Source organism: Rattus norvegicus, chromosome 8 (assembly GCF_036323735.1).
Source record: "Rattus norvegicus strain BN/NHsdMcwi chromosome 8, GRCr8, whole genome shotgun sequence".
NCBI lineage: Eukaryota > Metazoa > Chordata > Mammalia > Rodentia > Muridae > Rattus > Rattus norvegicus.
Window position 1 is genome coordinate 105,452,567 of NC_086026.1, and position 21,265 is coordinate 105,473,831.

Sequence of the window (21,265 nt, forward strand, 5' to 3'; positions counted from 1 at the left end):
GAACATATTTTCTAGAATAAATTTTCTAGCATTTATACCATTCTTATATATCAACATATTTTTATCCTTCAAAAATACTGGCTTTAGAGAGGTATAGTGATGAGTATCAGTATTCCTAGCACTTGGGAAATTGAAGCAAGAAGATTTGTATTTGAGACTATCACGGGCAACTTTTTTTTTTGCCAGAATTAAACTAATGAATATTAAAGGTTTGACCTCTGCATAATCTCCAATATTATAAGGAATCAATGGAAAAATCTTTATTCAATGTTTGGTTTTTCACAGCTTCATTTACCTCATTTGACCAATGTCAACTATTCCTGGGAAAGTGCCAGAATTTAGCAATTCATACATTTTTCATACATTTTTAAATGGTCACCATTCTAAATATTGAAATGAATCTTTGGTTGTTCCTCAGATGGAATTCATCTTTGCCCAGTGCATCCTTGCTGTATGAGCTGTCTACTGAGTAGTATCTCAGCACCAGCTCAGCTGTCACGGTGCCCTGGTAGATGGTCACATTCATTTTACTACATGACTCCAAAGTCAAGGATAGTGGTACTGGCAATTAAATATGCTTTCCTTCAGGTGAAAAGATGAAACTTCTCCTCATATGTTGAGAATGATCTGATTACAGATAATAAGAATGAATATTCCATCCATGAAATTGTGAAGGAAAGTTCTAGTTTCGCTGTTGCTGCTCTACTTCAAGGTTGGAGCATATGCCCATATTTATAACTTAGTCATTCACCACATTTCATCATGGAGGCATTGTATCGTCACATCATCAGAGAAGGGAACAAGTGAATACAGTGTAAGGCCCTGAAAGGAAGAGGCCACATTCAGAGTCTTCTATTGCTGTTATCTCTCACTTTATCCAGTGTATAAAGGAAGCTCTGTCTTAGATGGAGATGTGTAAGAAAAATTCATAGGTGTTGGTACTGACAATGGTTTCAGACATACACAGTGTGGAAGGGACTTGAAATCTAACCCTATCCCTTGGATAAATACTGCTATATTATTCTAACCCTGTAATTTCTGTTTCTCTCTTAATAAGCTTAGTGTAGTAATTAAGAGCACAGACTGTCCAACGTGGCTTCTTTGCTATGTGACCTTGAGCAAGGTTCACCCCCTTTGGTGACAGTCTACAGAAATGAGGTTAATGGTTATGCCACCAATGGTTATGTAAGAAGTAAACGAACTAGACAAGTGTATTACGTGCCTAGGAGAGAGCATACTGCAACAGGGTCACTGTGTCTTAGACTTTGGCATTATTTTACAGAAAATCTTTATATTTGACATTTGCTGACATTTCAGATTTAATCCCATAAGAAAAAAGATGATATGCAGGTTTTAGAAATATTAGCTGTGATGATTGACTTATATTTCTTTTTATATAGGATGTCCGAGCTTTTGACTCTCGTTTCTCCAATATCAAAACACTGGATGATTTGTTTCCCCCCAGAAGTGTGGTGTTTATGCTTGGGACTCCTTATTACGGCTGCACTGGAGAAGTTAGTTTCAACTTTTTATTGACTTTTTTCTTTCTTTCAAGTTAATACAGTTTTGCATCTTGAGTGCAAAATAAAATATAATGCCAAAAGAAAAACATAAAAAAGTATTCACTTTTGTAACTTAAAAACACAGCATTTATCTATAGTGACGAGCCAGTGATCAGGAGGTGGGAAAAAGAATTCAAAGTCTGGTGTTTTTTAATACACCAGTGACCCTGTTGCAGTATGCTCTCTCCTAGGCACGTAATACACTTGTCTAGTTCGTTTATTGGGTTATAGCTGAAGCAATTATAAAATTATGTTAAGGTTTTAGGGTTAATGATATTTTAAATAACTCCACTCTTTCCACCAGAAAAAAAGTACCTACATACATGGAATTGAGAGAACAAGAAGAGTCAGTGGGGACAGTTTGGAAGTACTGTTAGGAATTCAGAAGCGTCTGTGCTATAGGCGCATGCTTGTGTGTTTACACATGCATATTTTTCAAAAGCATAGGAAGCAAAGACACTCGGGTAGCAGTGAACACACAAAATGCCCAAATCTTGACCTCTAAGACCATAATACTTCTCTAAAAACTGCAGTTCTTCACGATAAAGTACCTACCTAATTGTAGGCCTTGAGCTGAGATGACACAAAATGAGCTTGCTACATCTGACGCCAGAAAGTAAGTACAGAAAGAATGAAAGGGCCGTTTGTCAGTGAGCACGGGAGGGACGTGAAATGGAGTGGGGTTTGGGGGTGTGTGCAAAAGGGCTCCTATGGCCACATCTTAATAGTCTAAATAGCAAGATAATTAAGTGCACCAACAAATTGGAAGTTAGTGCAGCAAATCAAGAATTGATCATTGCATAGTAATAATAAAAAGATAAAACAAGAACGTTTCTATTGTGGATATTGACCAGTGGTGAAGCACCTACCTAGCATGGACAAGTCCCTGAGTTTGATCACCAGACTACAAACATAAACATATAGAAAGGGGCTGGAGAGATGGCTCAGAGGTTAAGAGCACTGATTGCTCTTCCAGAGGTCCTGAGTTCAATTCCCAGCAACCACATGGTGGCTCACAACCATCTGTAATGGGATCTGATGCCCTCTTCTGGTGTGTCTGAAGACAGCTACAGTGTGCATATAGATAATAAAATAAATCTTTTTTTTTTAAATAAGAATATATGCTAAAATACAGGTAAAGGAAATGATGTCTTTAAGGTATCCTCAGAGCATTGGTTGGTCCTGGGATTGTAGTACATGTTTATAACCCCAGTATTCAGGAAGCTGAAGCAGAAGATTACCAAGTTTGAGACCAATCTAATGGGTTCAATGCTAAGCTAAAAATGCACACTGAAATGTTGTTTCAAAATAATAGTTGTTGTTGTTATTGTTGTTCCATGCATGTAAGTGTGCACATAGTATCAAATATTAAAGACATTCTTTATGGTATTAATGATAGTGAGTTGAGGTAAATGTTTTCAAATATTATTTGTAACATTTTAGTAATTTGATGTTATCTACAAGGGTGTTAATTTTTATATGTGATTAATATCTATTAAAGCAAATATAAAATGACTTACTCTTATTAATATTTTTAATTCCTGTTATAAATTACAAGAAATTTTCCATGTCTAATTTTATTGTTGTGTTCTATTTTAGAAAAGTAAAATTCAAATAAGGAGAAACATAAATGAATGTAATAATAGAGATTAAAACAGTATGGTTCCCCCATCCCCAGGTTCAGGACTCGGGTGATGTGATAACAGAAGGTAGGATTCGTGTGGTTTTCAGCATTCCATGTGAACCAAACCTTGATGCTTTAATACAGAATCAGCATGTAAGTACAATAGTTGGTGTTGTTTAAAATAAACTTTTAATGCTAGGATATTTTTCTGCCTCCTTAAAATTAATTTTAATATTTTAAGAATATAATGGGCTAAGGAGATAGTTCAGTTAGTAAAATATTTTTAATGAAGCATGAGGACCACCCTAGTTCATGTCCCCAGTACCCTTGGATGAAACTGAGCCTAATGCCAGTAATGGAAGGCGAGACCCTGGAGCGGGCTTTGTCAGTCAGCTGAGCCTAACTGATGAATGCCAGGCTTAGTGAGAGATCCTGCCTCACGAAAGAAAACACTCAAGTAGATAGTATCTGAGGAATGATACAAAGTCTATTCTTCCCAAATGCATTGTGATGCGCATGCCACTGATAAACATACACACACTGAAATGACTGTTCCCCCAAAGTCATTATAGATCTATTCATAACAATCTAGCACAGCGTGTGTAAGTACCCCACCTTAATCCCTAGCATGGAAACCAGAGACTGGACCTGGAAGCCAGCCCCAATTAAATGTCCTTTATAACAATTGCCCTGGTCATGGAGTCTGTTTACAGCAGTAAAACCCTAACTAAGACAGAAATTGGTACCAGGGCTGGGGTATTGCTACGATAGGCCTGACCATGCCTTTGTTTGGAAGAATATGGATTTGGGGAATTTGGATTTACAAAACAGTAGAATGCTTTCATTGGGACTGGCTTATAGATTCAGAGTTTCAGTCCATTATCATCAAGGCTGGAGCATGGCAGTGTCCAGGCAGATGGGCCTGGAGGAGCTGAGAGTGCCACCTCTTGCTCCAAAGGCAGCTAGGAGAAGACTGGCTTCCAAGCAGCTAGGAAGAGGGTTTTAACGCCTGTGCTCACAGTGACAGAACTACTCCAACAAGGCGACACCTCATAATAGTGCCACTCCCTGGGCCAAGCATATGCAAACCATCACATTCATCCAGATCAATATCATTACTAAATCCGATGATATCCTTGTTGAACAACCATATTCTGTGTGTCTCTGTAACTATTAAGACAGTATTTTAAGTAATCCAGGCTGGCTTACATCACTAAGTAGCCAAGGATAATTTTTAACTCCTGATTCTCCTTCCCTTATCTCGATCCGTGTATTAGGGTTATGAACATGTACCACCGTATTTGGACACTGACATTTATATATTTTAATAGTAATTGAATATTCTAGCCCACCAAAAACGATTACCCATTAAGCATCACTTTAGATACATATAATCAGCAAAATAATGATAGCTGGTTTAGTCCCTTACCAATACCAAGACATTGATGTTATACTGGTAAAAATATTCCTCCATTCAGCTATAGTCATAAAGTAAAAATGTAAACTGTTGGAGCTGGGAGTGTAGCTCACTTGGTAGAGTTCTTGCTTAGCATACATGAGGCTCCATGGGTTTAGTCTCCAGCACTGAATGAACAAGTTTACTGACCCAAGCCCATAATCCCAAAATTTAAGAGGTGGAAGCAGGGAGGATCAGAGGTTCAAGATTATCCTCAGGCACATAGCAAGTTCAAGGCCAACCTGAGCTACATGAAACAGTTTCAAATATATATTATATATTATAATATATAAGCTATTCATATAAGGTATTAAAATATAAATAAAAATTAGTGTCTTTATATATCATATAAGGATTGGATATGATTGTTAATGCTAGTTGGTATTGGATTTGTAAATTGTTTGCTTCCTGATTAAAAAATTACCCCATCTGATACTTCTTTTTTGTTTGTTTGTTTGTTTTGTTTTGTTCTGCCACTTGAAATGTTTTTTTAATTAAAAAATAGATTTTTTTCTTATAATATATTCTGATTATAGTTTCTTCTTTCTTAATGTTACACTCATTAACCACACATTATGTTTCCATTTATTTGATTGTGACTTTTATATAATAATAGTAAATATTAGTGGAAAAGATTATTTACATTCATATATGAAGGACACTTTTTACTTTCCTCACAACTGTTTTAATGACACACTTATGTTTGACCTGAGTCTGTATAGTAATTTTTGAAGCCTTGTTTTTATCCAGGGTCTTTGCTAGCTAGATAGATAGCTTTGATAGCTAGATATTAGTTTTAAAAAAAAGTTATGTGAAGAATTTTGTGCCTAGTACTTACAGAACTTACTTATTGAGATAGATTTACAGATTGCTTCCTACTCCTTCATTCATCCTTGGGAAGTCTTTGTTTTAGAGAAAGAGGAGGGCTTTTGAATCCTTCAGGGGTAGGGGTGGAGAGGCCAGTGGTGTCTTAACTATCCAGATCTCAAAAGTAACCAAGTAGTACTTAATGTAGACATGTATTTCTATAATTGACCTCTTTATTTTTATATTTAAAGAAATACTCTATAAAGTACAACCCAGGATATGTGTTGGCCGGTCGCCTTGGAGTGAGTGGATACCTTGTTTCAAGGTTTACAGGAAGTATTTTTATTGGAAGAGGATCTAGGAGAAAGTAAGTTTGTGTTAGGGATATTTGCTTAAAGTGGCAGAAAAATTAAATGATAGAGATTAAATGCTTACTATCTCGGTATTCATTTTTTTTTCAATTAATGACTATGGACTAAGTTACCCATAAATTCCTCCAGCAGTGGTTCTTTACATGAACGGCATATTTTTTAGATGCTTTCAAAGACAGTTTGTATTTTTAGCAGCTAACCTTGAAAAAAGGTATCAGAGGGTGTGTGTGAGCCTCAGTAATATATTTCTGTGAATTTTGTTATTTTCCTTTTTTCTAATAACATTATTTACATCCTTTCTTAACTTGGATTTAAAAACCTGTCCTATAGTTTTTAATTACTGCTAATTAGAAATAACTGTGCAAACTAAATGTAGAACAATTAGAACTGAGCTTTTCTCAAAATTGAAAGCAAATCCTGGGTTTGGTGGCATAGCTACGTGGTGTACTGCTTGTCTGGCATGTGCAGGACTAGGGATTCAATCCCTAGCACTATTAAAAAAAAGCGTAATTTTTCATTTTTGAACAAATTTTAAAACACTTATGTGTATATGTGATTTAAACTTAGCCCTCATGGAGACCATAAAGCAAATGTGGGTTTAAATCTCAAATTCAACAAGAAAAATGAGGAAGTCCCTGGCTATACGAAGAGAGTCGGGAGTGAGTGGATGTACTCGTCGGCGGCCGAGCAGCTACTTGCCGAGTACATAGAGAGGTGAGTGCTAAGCAGGCTTCTCCCAGCCTCTGAGCTCGTGCATGCACTGCATATTTGCCTGCCTCATACCTGTCTGAAAGAGGGATTGTGTCCTTCAGTAAAATGTAGAGCGGCAGCGAGGCATGGTACCGTCTACCTCTACCCACAGCACCAGGGAGCTAAAGGCAGAAGGACTGGGAATTGGAAGCCATTCTTACGTAGGTAGTGCATTTAAAGCCAGCCTGGGCTATGTCCTCAGACCTTGTCTCAAGGAAAAAGAATTGCATTAATAATAATTAGGGAAGGTATTACCATTTTTATTATTAAATGTTAACTGAGCTACCTAGGAATATACCTAGATACATAGTAAATATATTCACTTCTGATTTACAACTTAATGTTCTTTCTGATATAGGTTTCCATCCTCCTTGTCCTTGGGATCCCTGTATTGGTTTCACAGGGCTCTCATAATAAAGTACCTCCAGCTAGCTGTTTTCACCAGGGTGACCTAATTGTCTCACTGGTCGAGTAACCAGAATCAAGGTGTCAACAAGACTATAGTCCCCTAGCTCTCTCCTGCTCTCCTGTAACTTTATGTATTACTTGGCTTGTGGATTGATCATTCAGGTGATAGTCTCTCTCCCCAATTCATATAAGCTTTCACCTGTGTCAGCCTGTCTATATTTCTCTTTTACAGTGGTACCAGTCATACTAGATTAGAGCCCTCTAATAGTTGTCTGTATGAGAACCCCATTTCCAAATAAAGTCAGACTCTGTATCTTTTTAATATTATTTTAAATTTGTATTACTGTATATGAGTGCATGCACAAGAAACTACACATATACATACTGACAGAGAGGTGTATTTCCCATGTGGGTGGGAAAGTCAGAAGACAGCCTTGTTGAGAGAGTTCTTTCAGACCTTTACATGGGTTCCAAGAATTTAACTCAGGCTTAGTCAAGCTTACATTATCAAGAGGCAAATGCCTTTATGCACTAAGCCATCCCCCACCTCACCATTCTGTATTTTTTAAAGGGTGATGGGAAGAATCAGATACATACTGTCATATGAAAATTTAGCTTGTTTCTCTGCTCATTTCCATAGTTCCTTAAAAGACCACATTCAGACTTCTTCTTGACCTTAAGACCGAAGAACTCCTGCTTAATTAGCATGTTCAAGGCTCTGGGTTTGGTCTATGGCACTGGAAAAAATAAAGTTTTTGCTTTTTCAGTTGTCACACAGCCATTGATTTCCCACTGTGGAAGGTTCTCTATGAGCTTCCAGCCCATCTTTCTCTCAGCTCCCTATAGACATGAATATATTCCCTCCCCCTACAATTTTTATTACAAATTTTGGTTAAATCTTTACATGTTTATGATAAATATTTGGAGCTAGACAATGTCATGATTATTACATTTCTTCCATGTTCTCATTTTCATTTCACTCCTGTTTCTTTCACTTGACTATTATCTGTGCACATACACATTGGCTGAACCATACACCCTGCCTTACAGAAGAGGGGATCTGTTTGTTCTGTCTCTGTCCTAAAGCCTCTGCTTCAGGTGAGACTACGCTTGTCACCCAGCTCTCTATCCACAGACACCATCTGTATAGCTCTGTGTTGATTCTACATTACCTGTAGCACTTTTGTGTCTGAAAGTACTTGTTTTCTTTCTCTTACACTTAATTAGCTTGTCTAATAGGTTGAGTGAATTGAAGATTATTTCATTCAGGGTTTTGAGAACATTGCTCCATTGTTTTCTTGTCTCCTTCATTGGCACTGATGAGTCCTGTGTGTTCTCCTTTGATTCTTTGCATTGTCATCCATTTGCCTTAGGTTCTTTTATGTGTGTGTGTGCTTTGTCTGCGTGTATGCCTGTGTACTACTGTGTGTCTCGTATCCAGGGTCAGAAGATGGTATCTTTTCCCCTGGAACTAGAGTTACGGATGGCTGTGAATCACCATTCCGGTGCTGAGAACTGAACCCTCGTCTTCTATAAGAACAGCCACTGTTCATAAGCTCTAATCATCTCTGCAGCCCCATGTGACTGTTTCCATGTTCTGGACTCTGTCTGTTAATTCTGTTGACTGATGATATGTGCCCTGGTACAAATATTTTCTCTATCGCTTCTCTTAGTTAGCCCCTGGAACTGATGAAAACCCTTATGATAGTTCTTTAATAATTGGCAAAACTCAACATTCTTTTCTTTCTGTTCTTTGTGGGACTCCTGGACTGATCCTCTTATCTCTCTCTTCTTTTTCTCATCCTTTTTTACATGGCCTTATTCTAAGAGACATCTTCAGTTTTATCGTGGTTTTTGATGGTTGGTTGGTTGGTTGGTTGGTTTGGGATTTTTTGTTTTTAAGGACAAGGTCTCCAGGTTTAGCACCGCTCCCCTGAGTCTGGCCTCAAATTCAAAAAAAGTGTAGACTGGCCTGAAACTTGAAATCTTCCTGCCTCAGCCTCCTGAGTACTGGAATTATTATCATGCATCAATATCAACACACACACACACACACACACACAAACACACACACACACACACACACACATGTCAGATCTGGAGCTGGAATTACAGGTGGTTGTGAGCCAACTAAATGTCTTTCTTTTTTTTAATCTCCAGTTTTCTCTAAATTATTTTTCTCCTTTATTTGATTTATTACACCTTGTATGTTAAAGGGTTTTTTGTTTGTTTTTTGTTTTGTTTTGTTTTTTCTCCACTTCTAGTGCTTCATGTTGTCTATATAACAAAGATGTGCCAAAAAGCCTGTTGGGAATTTAGTGCACTTGGATGGGGTTTATCACATGGAAAATTATGATTTCTAAAAATGTATCTTATTCTGATATCATTACACTGTATATCTTCTCTCTAGCTAACTTTTCCTAGAGAGGTATCTTCTAGCCTTTTCCTTGCATGATAGATGTAAGGAACTGCACTGACTGCTAGTATTCTGGAAATTAATCAGGTAAAATGGGTTTTGTTGCCCTGTGGCTTCTGTGATTACTTCCCACCCGCTCCAGATCATTCTTAGACTGAAGGATCTTTTCCCTGGGAGTGGTAATGCTGCTAGCAGCCTCCACCTGCAAGCTCTCTTCTGGAATTGTGTGGATACTTAGAGCCATGTTCTCTTCTCACAATACAGTGCCTGGTGTAGGAGGTACAAAGGTGAAAGCACCCGGCCTGCCCCATTCCAGGACAAATCTGAAGGGCTCCCCCAGTTTGAGATCTTTGTGGGATTGGCCATGAAATTCACTGAGAACAACTCACAGCTCCACATCTTCCTGTTTCCATTGCCCAGTTCTGCTTGTTTTCTTTTGCCTTCGTACAAGTATTAATTTCACAAGCCTCCCCACTACACTTTTGCATGTCTGAGTCCTTCTCAGAGGCTGCTTTCTCAAGACGCTGTGCCCACATGCTGTACAGTAGCTACTGTGCATGAACGCCACACGTGCATAGCATCCAGCCTTTCCTCCTTGACCGTCCCTCTCCCCTCAGCTCTCTGTCTCTGGGATAACCTGTCTAAAACATAACTGCAGCTGTTTTCAGGGATGGTAAGCAAGTAAACAACTATCCAATTGCATGCTGTATACATTTTCAACGTAAATGCTATTAAATATGCCTGAAGTCCATAATTCCTGAGGCTTTGCAGATTTAAAAGAATAGACTTCATTGGTTACCTATTTTTTTCAATTGTGTAAGTTTATGCTGCATAACAAAAACACAGTTCACAAGTGAGGTCCTGAGCTAGGAGTAAGGAACTTGCTTTTAGTTTAGTTCATGAAACACTAGGCAGAGGTGTCGTGACCTTTTGTGACTGGTGGCTGCTCTGTCTAGTAACTTCCTGTCCTGAACTTCCTGTTCAGCTATATCTCATTTCTCCAATGTCTGATGTGTCAACAAAGATGTGTTTAGTCTCCTTGAATGTATCATTGAGTCTTACAATTCCAAAAGAAAGGTAATTTTGAAAAATATCAGACGAAACGTAAAAACTTAATTTGCATATGAAATGTTCTAGCTTTATTACAAAAATTAGAAAGCTAATTTTGAAAGCCTATATATTCTTGTAGTGCAGTTGTTCCCCAGCACTGAGGAAACTGGAGCAGGATTATAAGTTTGAGATTAGCCTGGGTTACATATGAAGCCCTATCTCAAAAAAGGAAAATAAAAAGAACCTACAAATACCATTTCCATGGATCTAATTCCTTACATTTTAATCAAAGAACACTAAGTCATAATTGGATTTTTTTAAATAATTGAACTATTTATTGCTCAGCCAATGGGAGTTTTCTTAGAGTTACAAGAATATTCTGGCTACCCGACCTTTCAGTCTCACTCCATATTAGTAATATCCCTTAGTAATACCATAACATTCTCAGTATAGTCCACATGTCCCCATTAGAATACAAAATCACTGACTAGGAAGTTTGTGTGAGGTTAATTGACTATCTTAAAGTATACTTTCTTTCTTTGTTGACTAGAGCACCAGAACTGTTTAGTTACATAGCACAGAACAGCCAAGAGGATGTGTTCTATGAGGACGACATCTGGCCTGGAGAGAGTGAGAGCGGGTGAGCAAGCCTGGGGTGGGCAAGCCTGGAGTGGGCAAGCCTGGGGTGGGCAAGCCTGGAGTGGGCAAGCCTGGAGTGGGCAAGCCTAGGGTACCTTTTACTTTATAGTATTTCATTTTGGGTTTAATTACTTAAATTCACAATTCCCAGAAAGCTTTTTTTTTTAGATCCTTAATATAAAACTTCAGATATTTTTAATCCATGTGAAAAAAATTACCACTGTTTTTATTATAGGGCCGAGAAAGTTCAAGAAATCATTACTTGGCTGAAAGGACATCCTGTCAGTACTCTGTCTCGGTCTTCCTGTGACTTACACATTCTGGATGCAGCCATTGTTGAAAAAATCGAGGAAGAAGTTGAGAAGTGCAAGGTACTAACTTTGAGGAACCATGTGTCCTGATCGAGCTGAAGTTAAAATGAACAACATATTATCTGTTTTTTATTTCAGCTAACTAATGTATGTATTTAATGATTCTGGTTAATTATCCTGTAGCACTTCCAACAACTGGAAATTTAAATGAATATGTATAAATGTACTTCAATATACAAAAGCTATAACATTTAAAATTTATTTCTTTGTTATAGTTCTAATCTTATAACTCTAGTCACAATAGAATGTGTGTGCATGAAGAATAGTTATGATTTGCCCTTCCTGCTGTTGTAATTACACTCTTTACAGACACAGTTCAGAGCTGGTGAGTGAGATGATTCAGGTGGTCAAGTGCCTGGTGACCTGAATTCAACCACTGAATCCACATGGTGGGAGGAGAGAACTAACTTTTCAAAGGTTGTCCTGTGACCTCCACATTTATTCCATGGTGCACAGGCACACACCTATACATAATCAAGTGCAGTCTCACACAGGCATGCACACACTCATCTCTTATCTCTCTATTCTAATTCAAAGCAACAGACTTCTACAGTTGACTTAACTTATTTTATCCATTTTAAGAAGTGAGTTGGCTATATTGGTATTTTTTTTAAAACTTTAATTCCTCTTAATTTGCTTTTTATTAATGATTCCATGATAACACACTTTCTTTATTTTTTTTTTCTTTTTTTCGGAGTTGGGGACCGAACCCAGGACCTTGCGCTTCCTAGGCAAGCGCTCTACCACTGAGCTAAATCCCCAACCCCACACTTTCTTTATTTTAATTAATAGAAAAATCAGTTAAGACTTGTGCTCAAGAGCCATTCCTACCACACTGAACTTAAGACTCTTTCAATCTTTTAATTTTTTCATGAGTCCATTTTATCATTGGTAAATCAGTAACAAAATACTGCCTACCTCACAAGTTATGATCATCATCAGTCAGATCTCCTGGGATAAAACATGTTCTCTTCAGGACTGGGAATGTGGCTCAGTCGATAAGAGTACTTTCCTAGAATACACAAAACCCTGATTTTATCCTAGCACCACATAAAGCCATCTATAATCCCAGCACTTCAGAAGAAAAGACAGCAGAGTCTGATGCTAAAATTATCCTATATCAGGCATGATGGTGTGAGCCTTTGGTCCCAGCACTTGGGAGGCAGAAATAGAGAGGTCTCTGTGAGTTTGAGCCATCCTGGCCTCAGAGTGTGTTCCAGAACAGTCAGGCCTGTAAGATGAAATCCTGTCTTAAAGAAAAATAGCAACAAAAAAATTATGCTATATAATGTATATAATGAGTCAAAGGCTACCCTAGGCTACCTAGCACAATGTCTGTCTGTCTGTCTTTCTTTCTTTCTTTCTTCCTTTCTTTCTTAAGATAGATCTGTTCACAATACACAGCTGCTATTAATGGTGATGGTAGTATTGTCAGAAAGAAAGAAAAAAGAAAGATCTGCTTATATTACATAGCTGCTAGGAAGGAAGGAAAGAGAAAGGTAGACAGATGCACTCACAGCTAGAGCTGGTATTAATGGGAGTGGTAGTGTTTGGCTCCCGTGGCACATACTCAGAAACTGTGCTGATCACCATGAAAACCAGAGCTACATGATTTTTCCTCTTTGAAGAAAAATTATAGACTCCCAATCAAGAGAATTGTTTTGTTTCAAGCTTTGTTTTGTCATCAGTACTATGATTTAGGCAAGGCTGTTTCCACTGAGATGAGTTCAGATTTTCAGGCCAGGGGCTGGAGACATGGTTCCATGGCTAAGAGCTCTTGGTGCGCAAAGAGAGGAACTGGGTTCAGTTCCCAGCTCCCACATGTTGGCTCATAACCATTTATAATTTCAGTTTCAAATGCCCAAGACCCCTTTCTCACCTCTACCCATACTCCATGCATGTGGTGTGCTTACATACCTGCCAAGCAACATCTATATACACATAAAATAAAAATAAATATTTTAAAAAGTAAGGCCAAGGAGCTCATTTGGACATAGAAGGTTCTATGGTGGCTCCCAGCTGTGACCTCAGAATTTGGAGGCTGTCATAGGAGGGTTGCTGTAGTCTGAGGCAAGCCTGGTCTATATGAATGAGTTCAGGCTAGCCAGGCTGCGGAGTGAGATCCTGTCTCAACAAAACAAAACCAGGGCTAGGCAAATGGCTCACGGGATAGGAGTGCTTGCTGTATAAGCTTGAGAACCTGAGTTCAGATACCGTGTACTCACATAGAAGGCCAGGCAGGCACAGTCTGTAAGCCCAATGCTGGGAGTCAGGTAGGCAGGGGAGGTGGGCTCTTGGGAAGATAACAGCAAGTTTCAGGCTCGTGGAAGAGGCCCTGTCTCAGACTAAAATGAAGCTTGACAGAGGAGGGCTTCCGACACCCTCCTCTGGCTTCTCCTGTGTGTGTGGGCACACATCCTCATACACACACAGCACAAAATATCTTACTCATTTTTTTCTTTATTTTGCAAACAACAAATACATATACAAAATTGTAGTTTATTATTTTATTACAGCATATAAATTAGACAAAAATTTATAACTTATTTATCTGTGAAATGAGTGTAATTAGAGTTTTTATGTATTATTACAGCAGTAAGGAAAGAAGATAAATTAAAGTCTGAAAATGACGTGAACTTCTTTTTTTTTTTTTTTTTTGGTTCTTTTTTTCGGAGCTGGGGACCGAACCCAGGGCCTTGCGCTTCCTAGGTAAGCGCTCTACCACTGAGCTAAATCCCCAGCCCCAGACGTGAACTTCTTTATAACGAAGGGCCATCGTTAAATGATTGTATCAGTAGCTTTGAAACTAGGATGTGCGGCAGTGGTAGAGCACTTATCTACATGATCTAGATTTGATCCCTCACACCACCAAAATTAAAAAAGGAAAAAGAAAAGAAAAAAGTGAGGTTTCTTATTAGACAGTAGTTCTCATACTGGAAGAACATTTTAAACATCTATGCTCTGCCCAAAAGCAGTGCTTCTTAAACTTTAAGGTACAAGTAAATCACCATGAAATCCTGGTAAGCAGTGGTTCTGAATAGCTAAATACCGTGGCGCACACCTGTAATCCCAGCGCCTAGGTGTGGTCACAGGAGGACTGCCATAAATGTAAGCCCAGCCTGTCCTTAGCAAGGTCCAAGTCAGCCATGGCTACATAACAAGACCCTGTTGAAAACAAGAGGAAGAAGCTAAGTCTGTCCAGTCTGATATGCAGAAGATGGCCTATGCAGAACCGCCAAGCAGTCTGTAGTTTCCTGAGCTCTGAGCAGGTGAGAGGATAATGTAAGAAACTACATTTGAACGTGCACAGCCAAGCCAAGTAACACTTGGTTAGGTGTAACTATTCTTGCTGTGGAACTTTTATTATTTCTTTTTCTCCAATTCTTAAAAAAGTTTTTATTAATTTATTTCTAAATTTTTAAAATTATTTTAAATTAATTTCAAAAATTTTAAAGCAAAATTACATATACTTATATACAACATGGTCATATTTGGTAATTTTTTTTCTTGTCTATCAGTATAAACTAAGTTAGTTTTTTTGAGGGGGGTGGCTGTTAAGACAGGGTTTCTCCGTAGTCCTGGCTGTCCTGGAACTAGCTCTGTAGACCAGACTGGCCTCGAACTCAGAGATCTGCCTGCCTCTGCCTCTCAAGTGCTAGGATTAAAGGTGTGTGCCACCATTGCCTGTCGCAGTGGCTCAAGGAGACCATGTGGTTATGAGAACTAAAATGTATTGTATATAAAAATGGGAGTGTGGGGTTGGGGATTTAGCTCAGTGGTAGAGCGCTTGCCTAGGAAGCGCAAGGCCCTGGGTTCGGTCCCCAGCTCCGAAAAAAAGAACCAAAAAAAAAAAAAAAAATGGGAGTGTGTGTGACTGGGAGCAGCAAAGGCGCAGATGGGGACAGACAGGTTACCTCACAACTTACCTCTCAAATCAACCTATTTCTAGTTGTTCTGGAACGGAGTCCAGGTTTTCACCTGAGCACATTTCCCCACTTCCCAGGCTCTGCTTCCCAACCTCCTTATGGTCAGGTGCGACCACAAATGTAGTTCTGGTCAGACACTGTTGCTCCCAGGAAGGCTCCTACAACTCCTCCCCGCTGTCTAACTCTTGGCACAAGCTTTTCCTCTTTCTGCTCTCTTCCCTGCTGCCTAAAAGACTGAAAAGTGATAGCTTTGTTAACTAGGTTGGTCTCTTAGCCTCGAGCGTGGAAATCCGGTTTTGCAGAACTGGAAAGAAGAAAAGACTAACAGGCATTTTAGCCTAGGAATCCAGGCCTTATCTTCTTCCTACTTCTTAATGTATGTGTATGGCTGTAGGAGGGGAGGGGTGGATTATTTTGTTTATTTTCTCTTTTAAAATGACAGAATAAATTCTAGTCTGTTGCATCAGATAATGTTTTTATACATAAATGCTTCACGGTTTTCTTCCTTTACTACAGATCTTGTTAGAATAGCACGGTCGCAGTACCTGTAATCCCAGCACTTAAAAGGCAGGAAGTCACGAGTTTGATGGTACCTCCACTACAGAGCAACACCTTATCTCCAAAAACCTTCTGTTGATTATTCTTTTTTTTTTTTTTTTTTTTTTGGTTCTTTTTTTTTCGGAGCTGGGGACCGAACCCAGGGCCTTGCGCTTCCTAGGCAAGCGCTCTGCCACTGAGCCAAATCCCCAACCCCGATTATTCTTTACAATTCTGTCTAGAGGGAAAAATAAAGATCAAAACAAAATACAATCTGCATTAAAAGTTTCAGTTTAGGGGTTGGAGATTTAGCTCAGTGGTAGAGCGCTTGCCTAGCAAGCACAAGGCCCTGGGTTCGGTCCCCAGCTCCGAAAAAAAAAAAAAGTTTCAGTTTATTATAAGTTTCTATGTTTAGTAGTCTTGTTTCTTTGCTTGGGCAGTTACACATGGGATGAACTTACAGCGGGGCTAGAGCTGCAGCTCCGAGTACAGTCCTTCCCAGTGCCTCCAAGGGCCCTAACCTGACCTCCAGCACTCGGCAGAGGGACCTGCCTAGTTCCTCTCACGACTCAGGCAGCTAAATTAATTTGATTTTCTCCCTTCTCACTACTGCATGTGAGTAGTGTAAATAACTAATCTTCAATATACTTCTGACTTTGACATTTTCTGTCTTATACTTGAGAACAATTTACTGGGCCAGTGAGATGGCTCAGTGGCTAGAAGCATTGGCCATCAAGCCCAGTGACCTGAGTTCCAAACCCCAGGACCCACGTGATGAAAAAAGAGTAGTAACTCTTCAGGCTGACCTCATATCTCCATGTCTACACTATGACACACATGCACATGCGCACACAGTAAAATAATAATAATAAATTAAAAATAAATATAACTAAAGTTTTTTGCTTTTAAAACTTATGAATAAGAATTTAGGGTCGTGGGATGGGCCTGTAATCCCAACATTTGAGAGGCAGAGATAGGTGGATATCTGTGAGTTTAAGGCCAGCCAGATTTACTTAACAGGTTCCAGGACAACCAGACCTACACAATGAGATCCTATTTCAAAAAAAAAAAAAAAAAAAAAGTTAAGAACAGCAAAATGGCTTAGCAGATAAAAAGAATTGCCACCCAGTGATCTGAGTTTGATCTCCATACATAAACTCCACATGTAATGATAATGGCAATAATAATAATACCTAAAATAACCAGACTTAAGAAATTAGGCAGCGTTCATCTTATGAACATATATTTCACTCCTGCAGGGGTAAAACTGTAGGTATTCTTAAGATGTTGGAAATGGTGATGGCTTTGTAATTTTCTGTCTGAATTTTCTCTTCCTCAGCAAAGAAAGAACAACAAGAAAGTCCGAGTGACAGTGAAGCCTCACTTGCTGTTCAGAGTAAGTGTGTGTGAAAGAGCTCCAAGAGCTGCGTGTACTTTGCATGACAGCAGGCCTGTAATCCCAACACTCAGGGGACGAGTCAGAGGCAGCAAGTGTAGGATAACTGAGGCTGTGAGTAAGTCTGCAGTCTCTCGGGCTATGTATAAAACAAACAGAACTCCCAGACATCAAAATGTGAAAGGTTTCAAATGTTCCTGAGAACACACAGCTCTCTTCTGTTCAGCCTCTAGAGCAGCAACACGGAGCCATTCCTGATCGGGATGCTGAGTTCCGCCTCTTTGATCGCGTTGTAAACGTGAGAGAGAACTTCTCGGTGCCAGTCGGCCTTCGCGGCACCATCATTGGAATTAAAGGGGGTAAGACTTCAGTGCTGGATGTCTTCAGCTGTGCTCATATTGTGAAGGAGAACATAGGTTTGTGTGCTGTGTGTATCTGAACAGAAAACAATCAGAGAAAAGGCTGAATCCTTTTATGTTTTAGCTGTTTTTTACTTTTTTGGTTGTACTTTCCTGAGAAAATTTTCCTCTCTCACATAATCATCTCAGGAAAGTAGTTGAAAGGAGGAGAGGTTGCAAAGAACTGTTAACAACTTGATAGTTTATATATATCGCACTAAAACTAGGCAGGGTCTTAGAGGGTGTACTTATACTTTATGAAACAAAGAAAAATCTCATAACATTTTAAACTTTTGTCTAAGGGCTGGGGATTTAGCTCAGTGGTAGAGCGCTTACCTAGGAAGCGCAAGGCCCTGGGTTTGGTCCCCAGCTCTGAAAAAAAAAAAAAAGAACACAAGGAAGAATTTTAAACTTTTGTCTAATCTTATAGTTTTACCTTAATTTGCATTGTAATCTATAGGTTTGAATAAGCTTTGTAATCTAGAAATCTCTCAGAATAAACACAATGTTATTTATAGTGAAAAGATTTTAGATAATTATTATTCGACTTTTATGAGTACAACTAGATTATAGCTAGTCCTAGCTGTCTACACTTGTACTCCCAACACTTTCGAAGTTAAAGCAGGAGGATTACCACAAGTTCAAGGCTAACCTTGGATACATAGAGAATTCTAGGCCAGTACAGGCTACATATGAGACTTTATCTGAAAATGTTTAAAACTGGAGCTAGGGAGATCAGGAGTAGATATGCTACATAAGCCTGAGGGCTCAAGTTCATCTATGAATTCATGGACACCCGCATGTCCTGTGATGAGACACCATGGCAAACAGCAACGCAGAGAGGAAGGGGTTTGTTTGTTTGCTTGGCTCGAATGTCCCAGATATACTCCATTACAGGGAGCCAAGACAGGAGCTCAGAGCACGCAGGAACCTGGGGGCAGAAGCCATGCAGAAGCTCACTGGCTTGCTCCTATGTATATGTTATATATGGGTGCATATGGAGGTCAAAAGGCAACTTGTGGGAGTCAGTGCTTGCCTTCTATCATCTGGGGTTCCAAGGGTACCCTAGGGTCATCAGGCTTGTCATCACTCAACTATTCTTTTTAAATAAGCACAAGAGTCAAACATATTTCACCATAGGAGACATATGCAGGGGAAAACACACTGCCAAACACCAGCTAGACTAACTGAAATGCATGGGAAGGTTGTGGGCACAGCTTAGTGGGTTGATTTCTTGCCAGTATGCAGTGAAGCTCTGGTTCAGTGTCTAGCGCCACAGGCAACACAGGAGCAGAAGTTCAGGGTCATCCCTGGCTCAAATACTGAGTCAGAGATAGCCTGAGCTTTATCAGGTTTACCTCAGAAGAGAAAGAAAGGATAGATGAAAATAAGGAAGTGTTCAGGTACCAACAGTGCCATGGAGTGAATAGAACTCTCCTACATTGTCAGCAAGAATTGGAAAATGATACAGCCACTTGGGAAAGTAGTTTGATAGGTCCTTTTTCATTGAAGAGGGGTATTTTTATTTTTCTTCGTAGCCCAAACTAACCTAAGATTCATAATCTTTCTCCATTTGCAACCCTCAGTATTGAGATTAGTTTGTGCGCTAACGTGTCTGGCTTCATTTGTTAAGTTTATTTGTGCCATGCCCTTGCTATGTAGCCAAGACTTTCCTGGAACTTAATATGTAGCACAGACTGACCTCAAACTCAAAATCCTCCTGCCTCAACCTCCCAAGTGCTAGGATTACATGCTTTTTAATAATGGCTTTTTCTTTTCAGTCTTTCTTTATTCTCTGTGTGTCAGGCCATGAGTGTACATGGGATGGTGTGTGTGCTTGGGTGCCACAGTGTGCATGTGGAGGCCAGAGGACTATTTGTAGGAATCGTTCTCTCTACCATTTTGTCCTGAAGATTGTCATTTCACCAGCCCCTAATAAATCCTTAAAATGGGAACATACACCAGCATAGGAAAGTCATTCCATTCCTAGATACCAACCCAGGACAAAATAGGATGTGAATTTACACCAAGCCTTATGTGATAACCAAATATTAGAAAAATCCAAATGTTTGCCAGTAAATTAATAGATAAATTGTTGAATAATATGCAATGAAATGCTTCTCACCAATATAAAAAGAAAAAAATGATACATTCAAAATGGATGACTCTCAAAATAGTTGTGCTGATAGAAGCCAGACAAAAAAAAGTATGAGCTGTACAGTCTTACTTAGTTTAAATTTTAGAAATATACAGTAATCTATAATGACAATATTTTAATAGTTTCCTTGGTTACTAAGGGTATACATTGCAAAATGACTCAGGAGATTTGGGAATATCTATCTTATTTATTACGGCTTCTTGCATATGGTAAGATTCACTAAATTATATAGTTTAAATATGTATAACCTATCATGCCACTGTTATATTAAATTTTTTTAAATGAGCCTGGGAATTGGTGGCACATACATTTAATCCAACACTCTGGAGGCACAGGCAGGCAGAGCTCTGTGAGTTCAAGGCCAGGCTGATCTACACAGCAAGTTCCAGGACAGCCAAGGCTACACAAAGAAACCCGGTTTCAAAAAAAAAAAAAAAAATTAATGCATTCCTTCCTTAACACCTACTAACTTCACTTCTAGGGAAGGATTAGCCTACATAATATTCATAATAGCATTTTTACAATTGTTAAAATTATAAACTAAGTGTTCATGGCAGAGGAAAGAGATAAATGATGGCATACTCATGGCTAGAATAGGGGAAATACTGAGATGTCGTCAGGAAACAAGACTGAGTCATCACTTTGAAACAAGCACAAGTGTGTTACAAGAGTATTTCCCCGAGGGTAGGTAGACAGAGATAGATAATGCTTTAGAACTTGTAAACAACTATATACATTATTTCAGATATGTCCATAGCTGATGAAAATGTAAAGGCGTAAATAGGAAACCAGATTGCCAAAGGAAAGGTTATGGTTGCTTTTAGGAATAAGGACATGGTGGTCTTGTAAGGCTTTTGTGTTGTTTCTTGCCTTAGATGATGGTTGGTGTGCTAATATGTCTTTCTTCATATTTAAATGATTTTTGTAAACTTTTAAAATAAAGCAAATGCTTCTGAGAATTCTTAAAAACTTACTGCTGGTTTCACGTTGTATGGTTTTCAGCCTGACTCCTTTCTTCATCTTTAACAGCTAATAGAGAAGCTGATGTGCTATTTGAAGTATTATTTGATGAGGAATTTCCTGGAGGCTTAACAATAAGGTTTGTATTTCCAAATAATAATTGTCCTTCATGAATATCCATGCAGCCTCTCTCTGATTTTTTGTTACTTGTAGATGTGTGTGCCCAGTTTGACATGGCAGTTGCTATAGGGTTAGAACAGTGAGTGCCTATCTACTCTCCTGATTTTTCACTTTAGCCAAGGAGATTCAGCAGTGATTCTAATGGTAACTATTTAATTAAATGTGACAAGTCCATGAACAGCGGTTAACTGGACAGAGAGGAAAGAATAGAGCAGGAAATAACCAGGAACACAGGATAGAACTTGGGACAAAGGAC

General features: G+C 38.9%; 1 protein-coding gene across 14 annotated transcripts in view; it reads left to right on the top strand.

Annotated features, from left to right (window-relative positions):
- Xrn1 (5'-3' exoribonuclease 1) overlaps positions 1–21,265 on the top strand; it is a 109,183-nt gene that overhangs the window by 44,782 nt on the left and 43,136 nt on the right. For 11 of the 14 annotated variants that reach the window (NM_001305240.1, XM_006243594.5, XM_006243596.5 and 8 more), the window contains 9 exons: positions 1,401–1,514; positions 3,241–3,339; positions 5,701–5,816; positions 6,388–6,534; positions 10,995–11,084; positions 11,319–11,454; positions 17,257–17,313; positions 17,540–17,672; positions 20,899–20,968. In NM_001305240.1, the coding sequence (NP_001292169.1) occupies positions 1,401–1,514; positions 3,241–3,339; positions 5,701–5,816; positions 6,388–6,534; positions 10,995–11,084; positions 11,319–11,454; positions 17,257–17,313; positions 17,540–17,672; positions 20,899–20,968 (962 nt within the window). Of the gene's footprint in view, positions 1–1,400; positions 1,515–3,240; positions 3,340–5,700; positions 5,817–6,387; positions 6,535–10,994; positions 11,085–11,318; positions 11,455–17,256; positions 17,314–17,539; positions 17,673–20,898; positions 20,969–21,265 lie in introns of those variants that run through there. The other 3 variants (XM_063265210.1, XM_008766573.4, XM_063265212.1) reach the window with 3 other exon arrangements.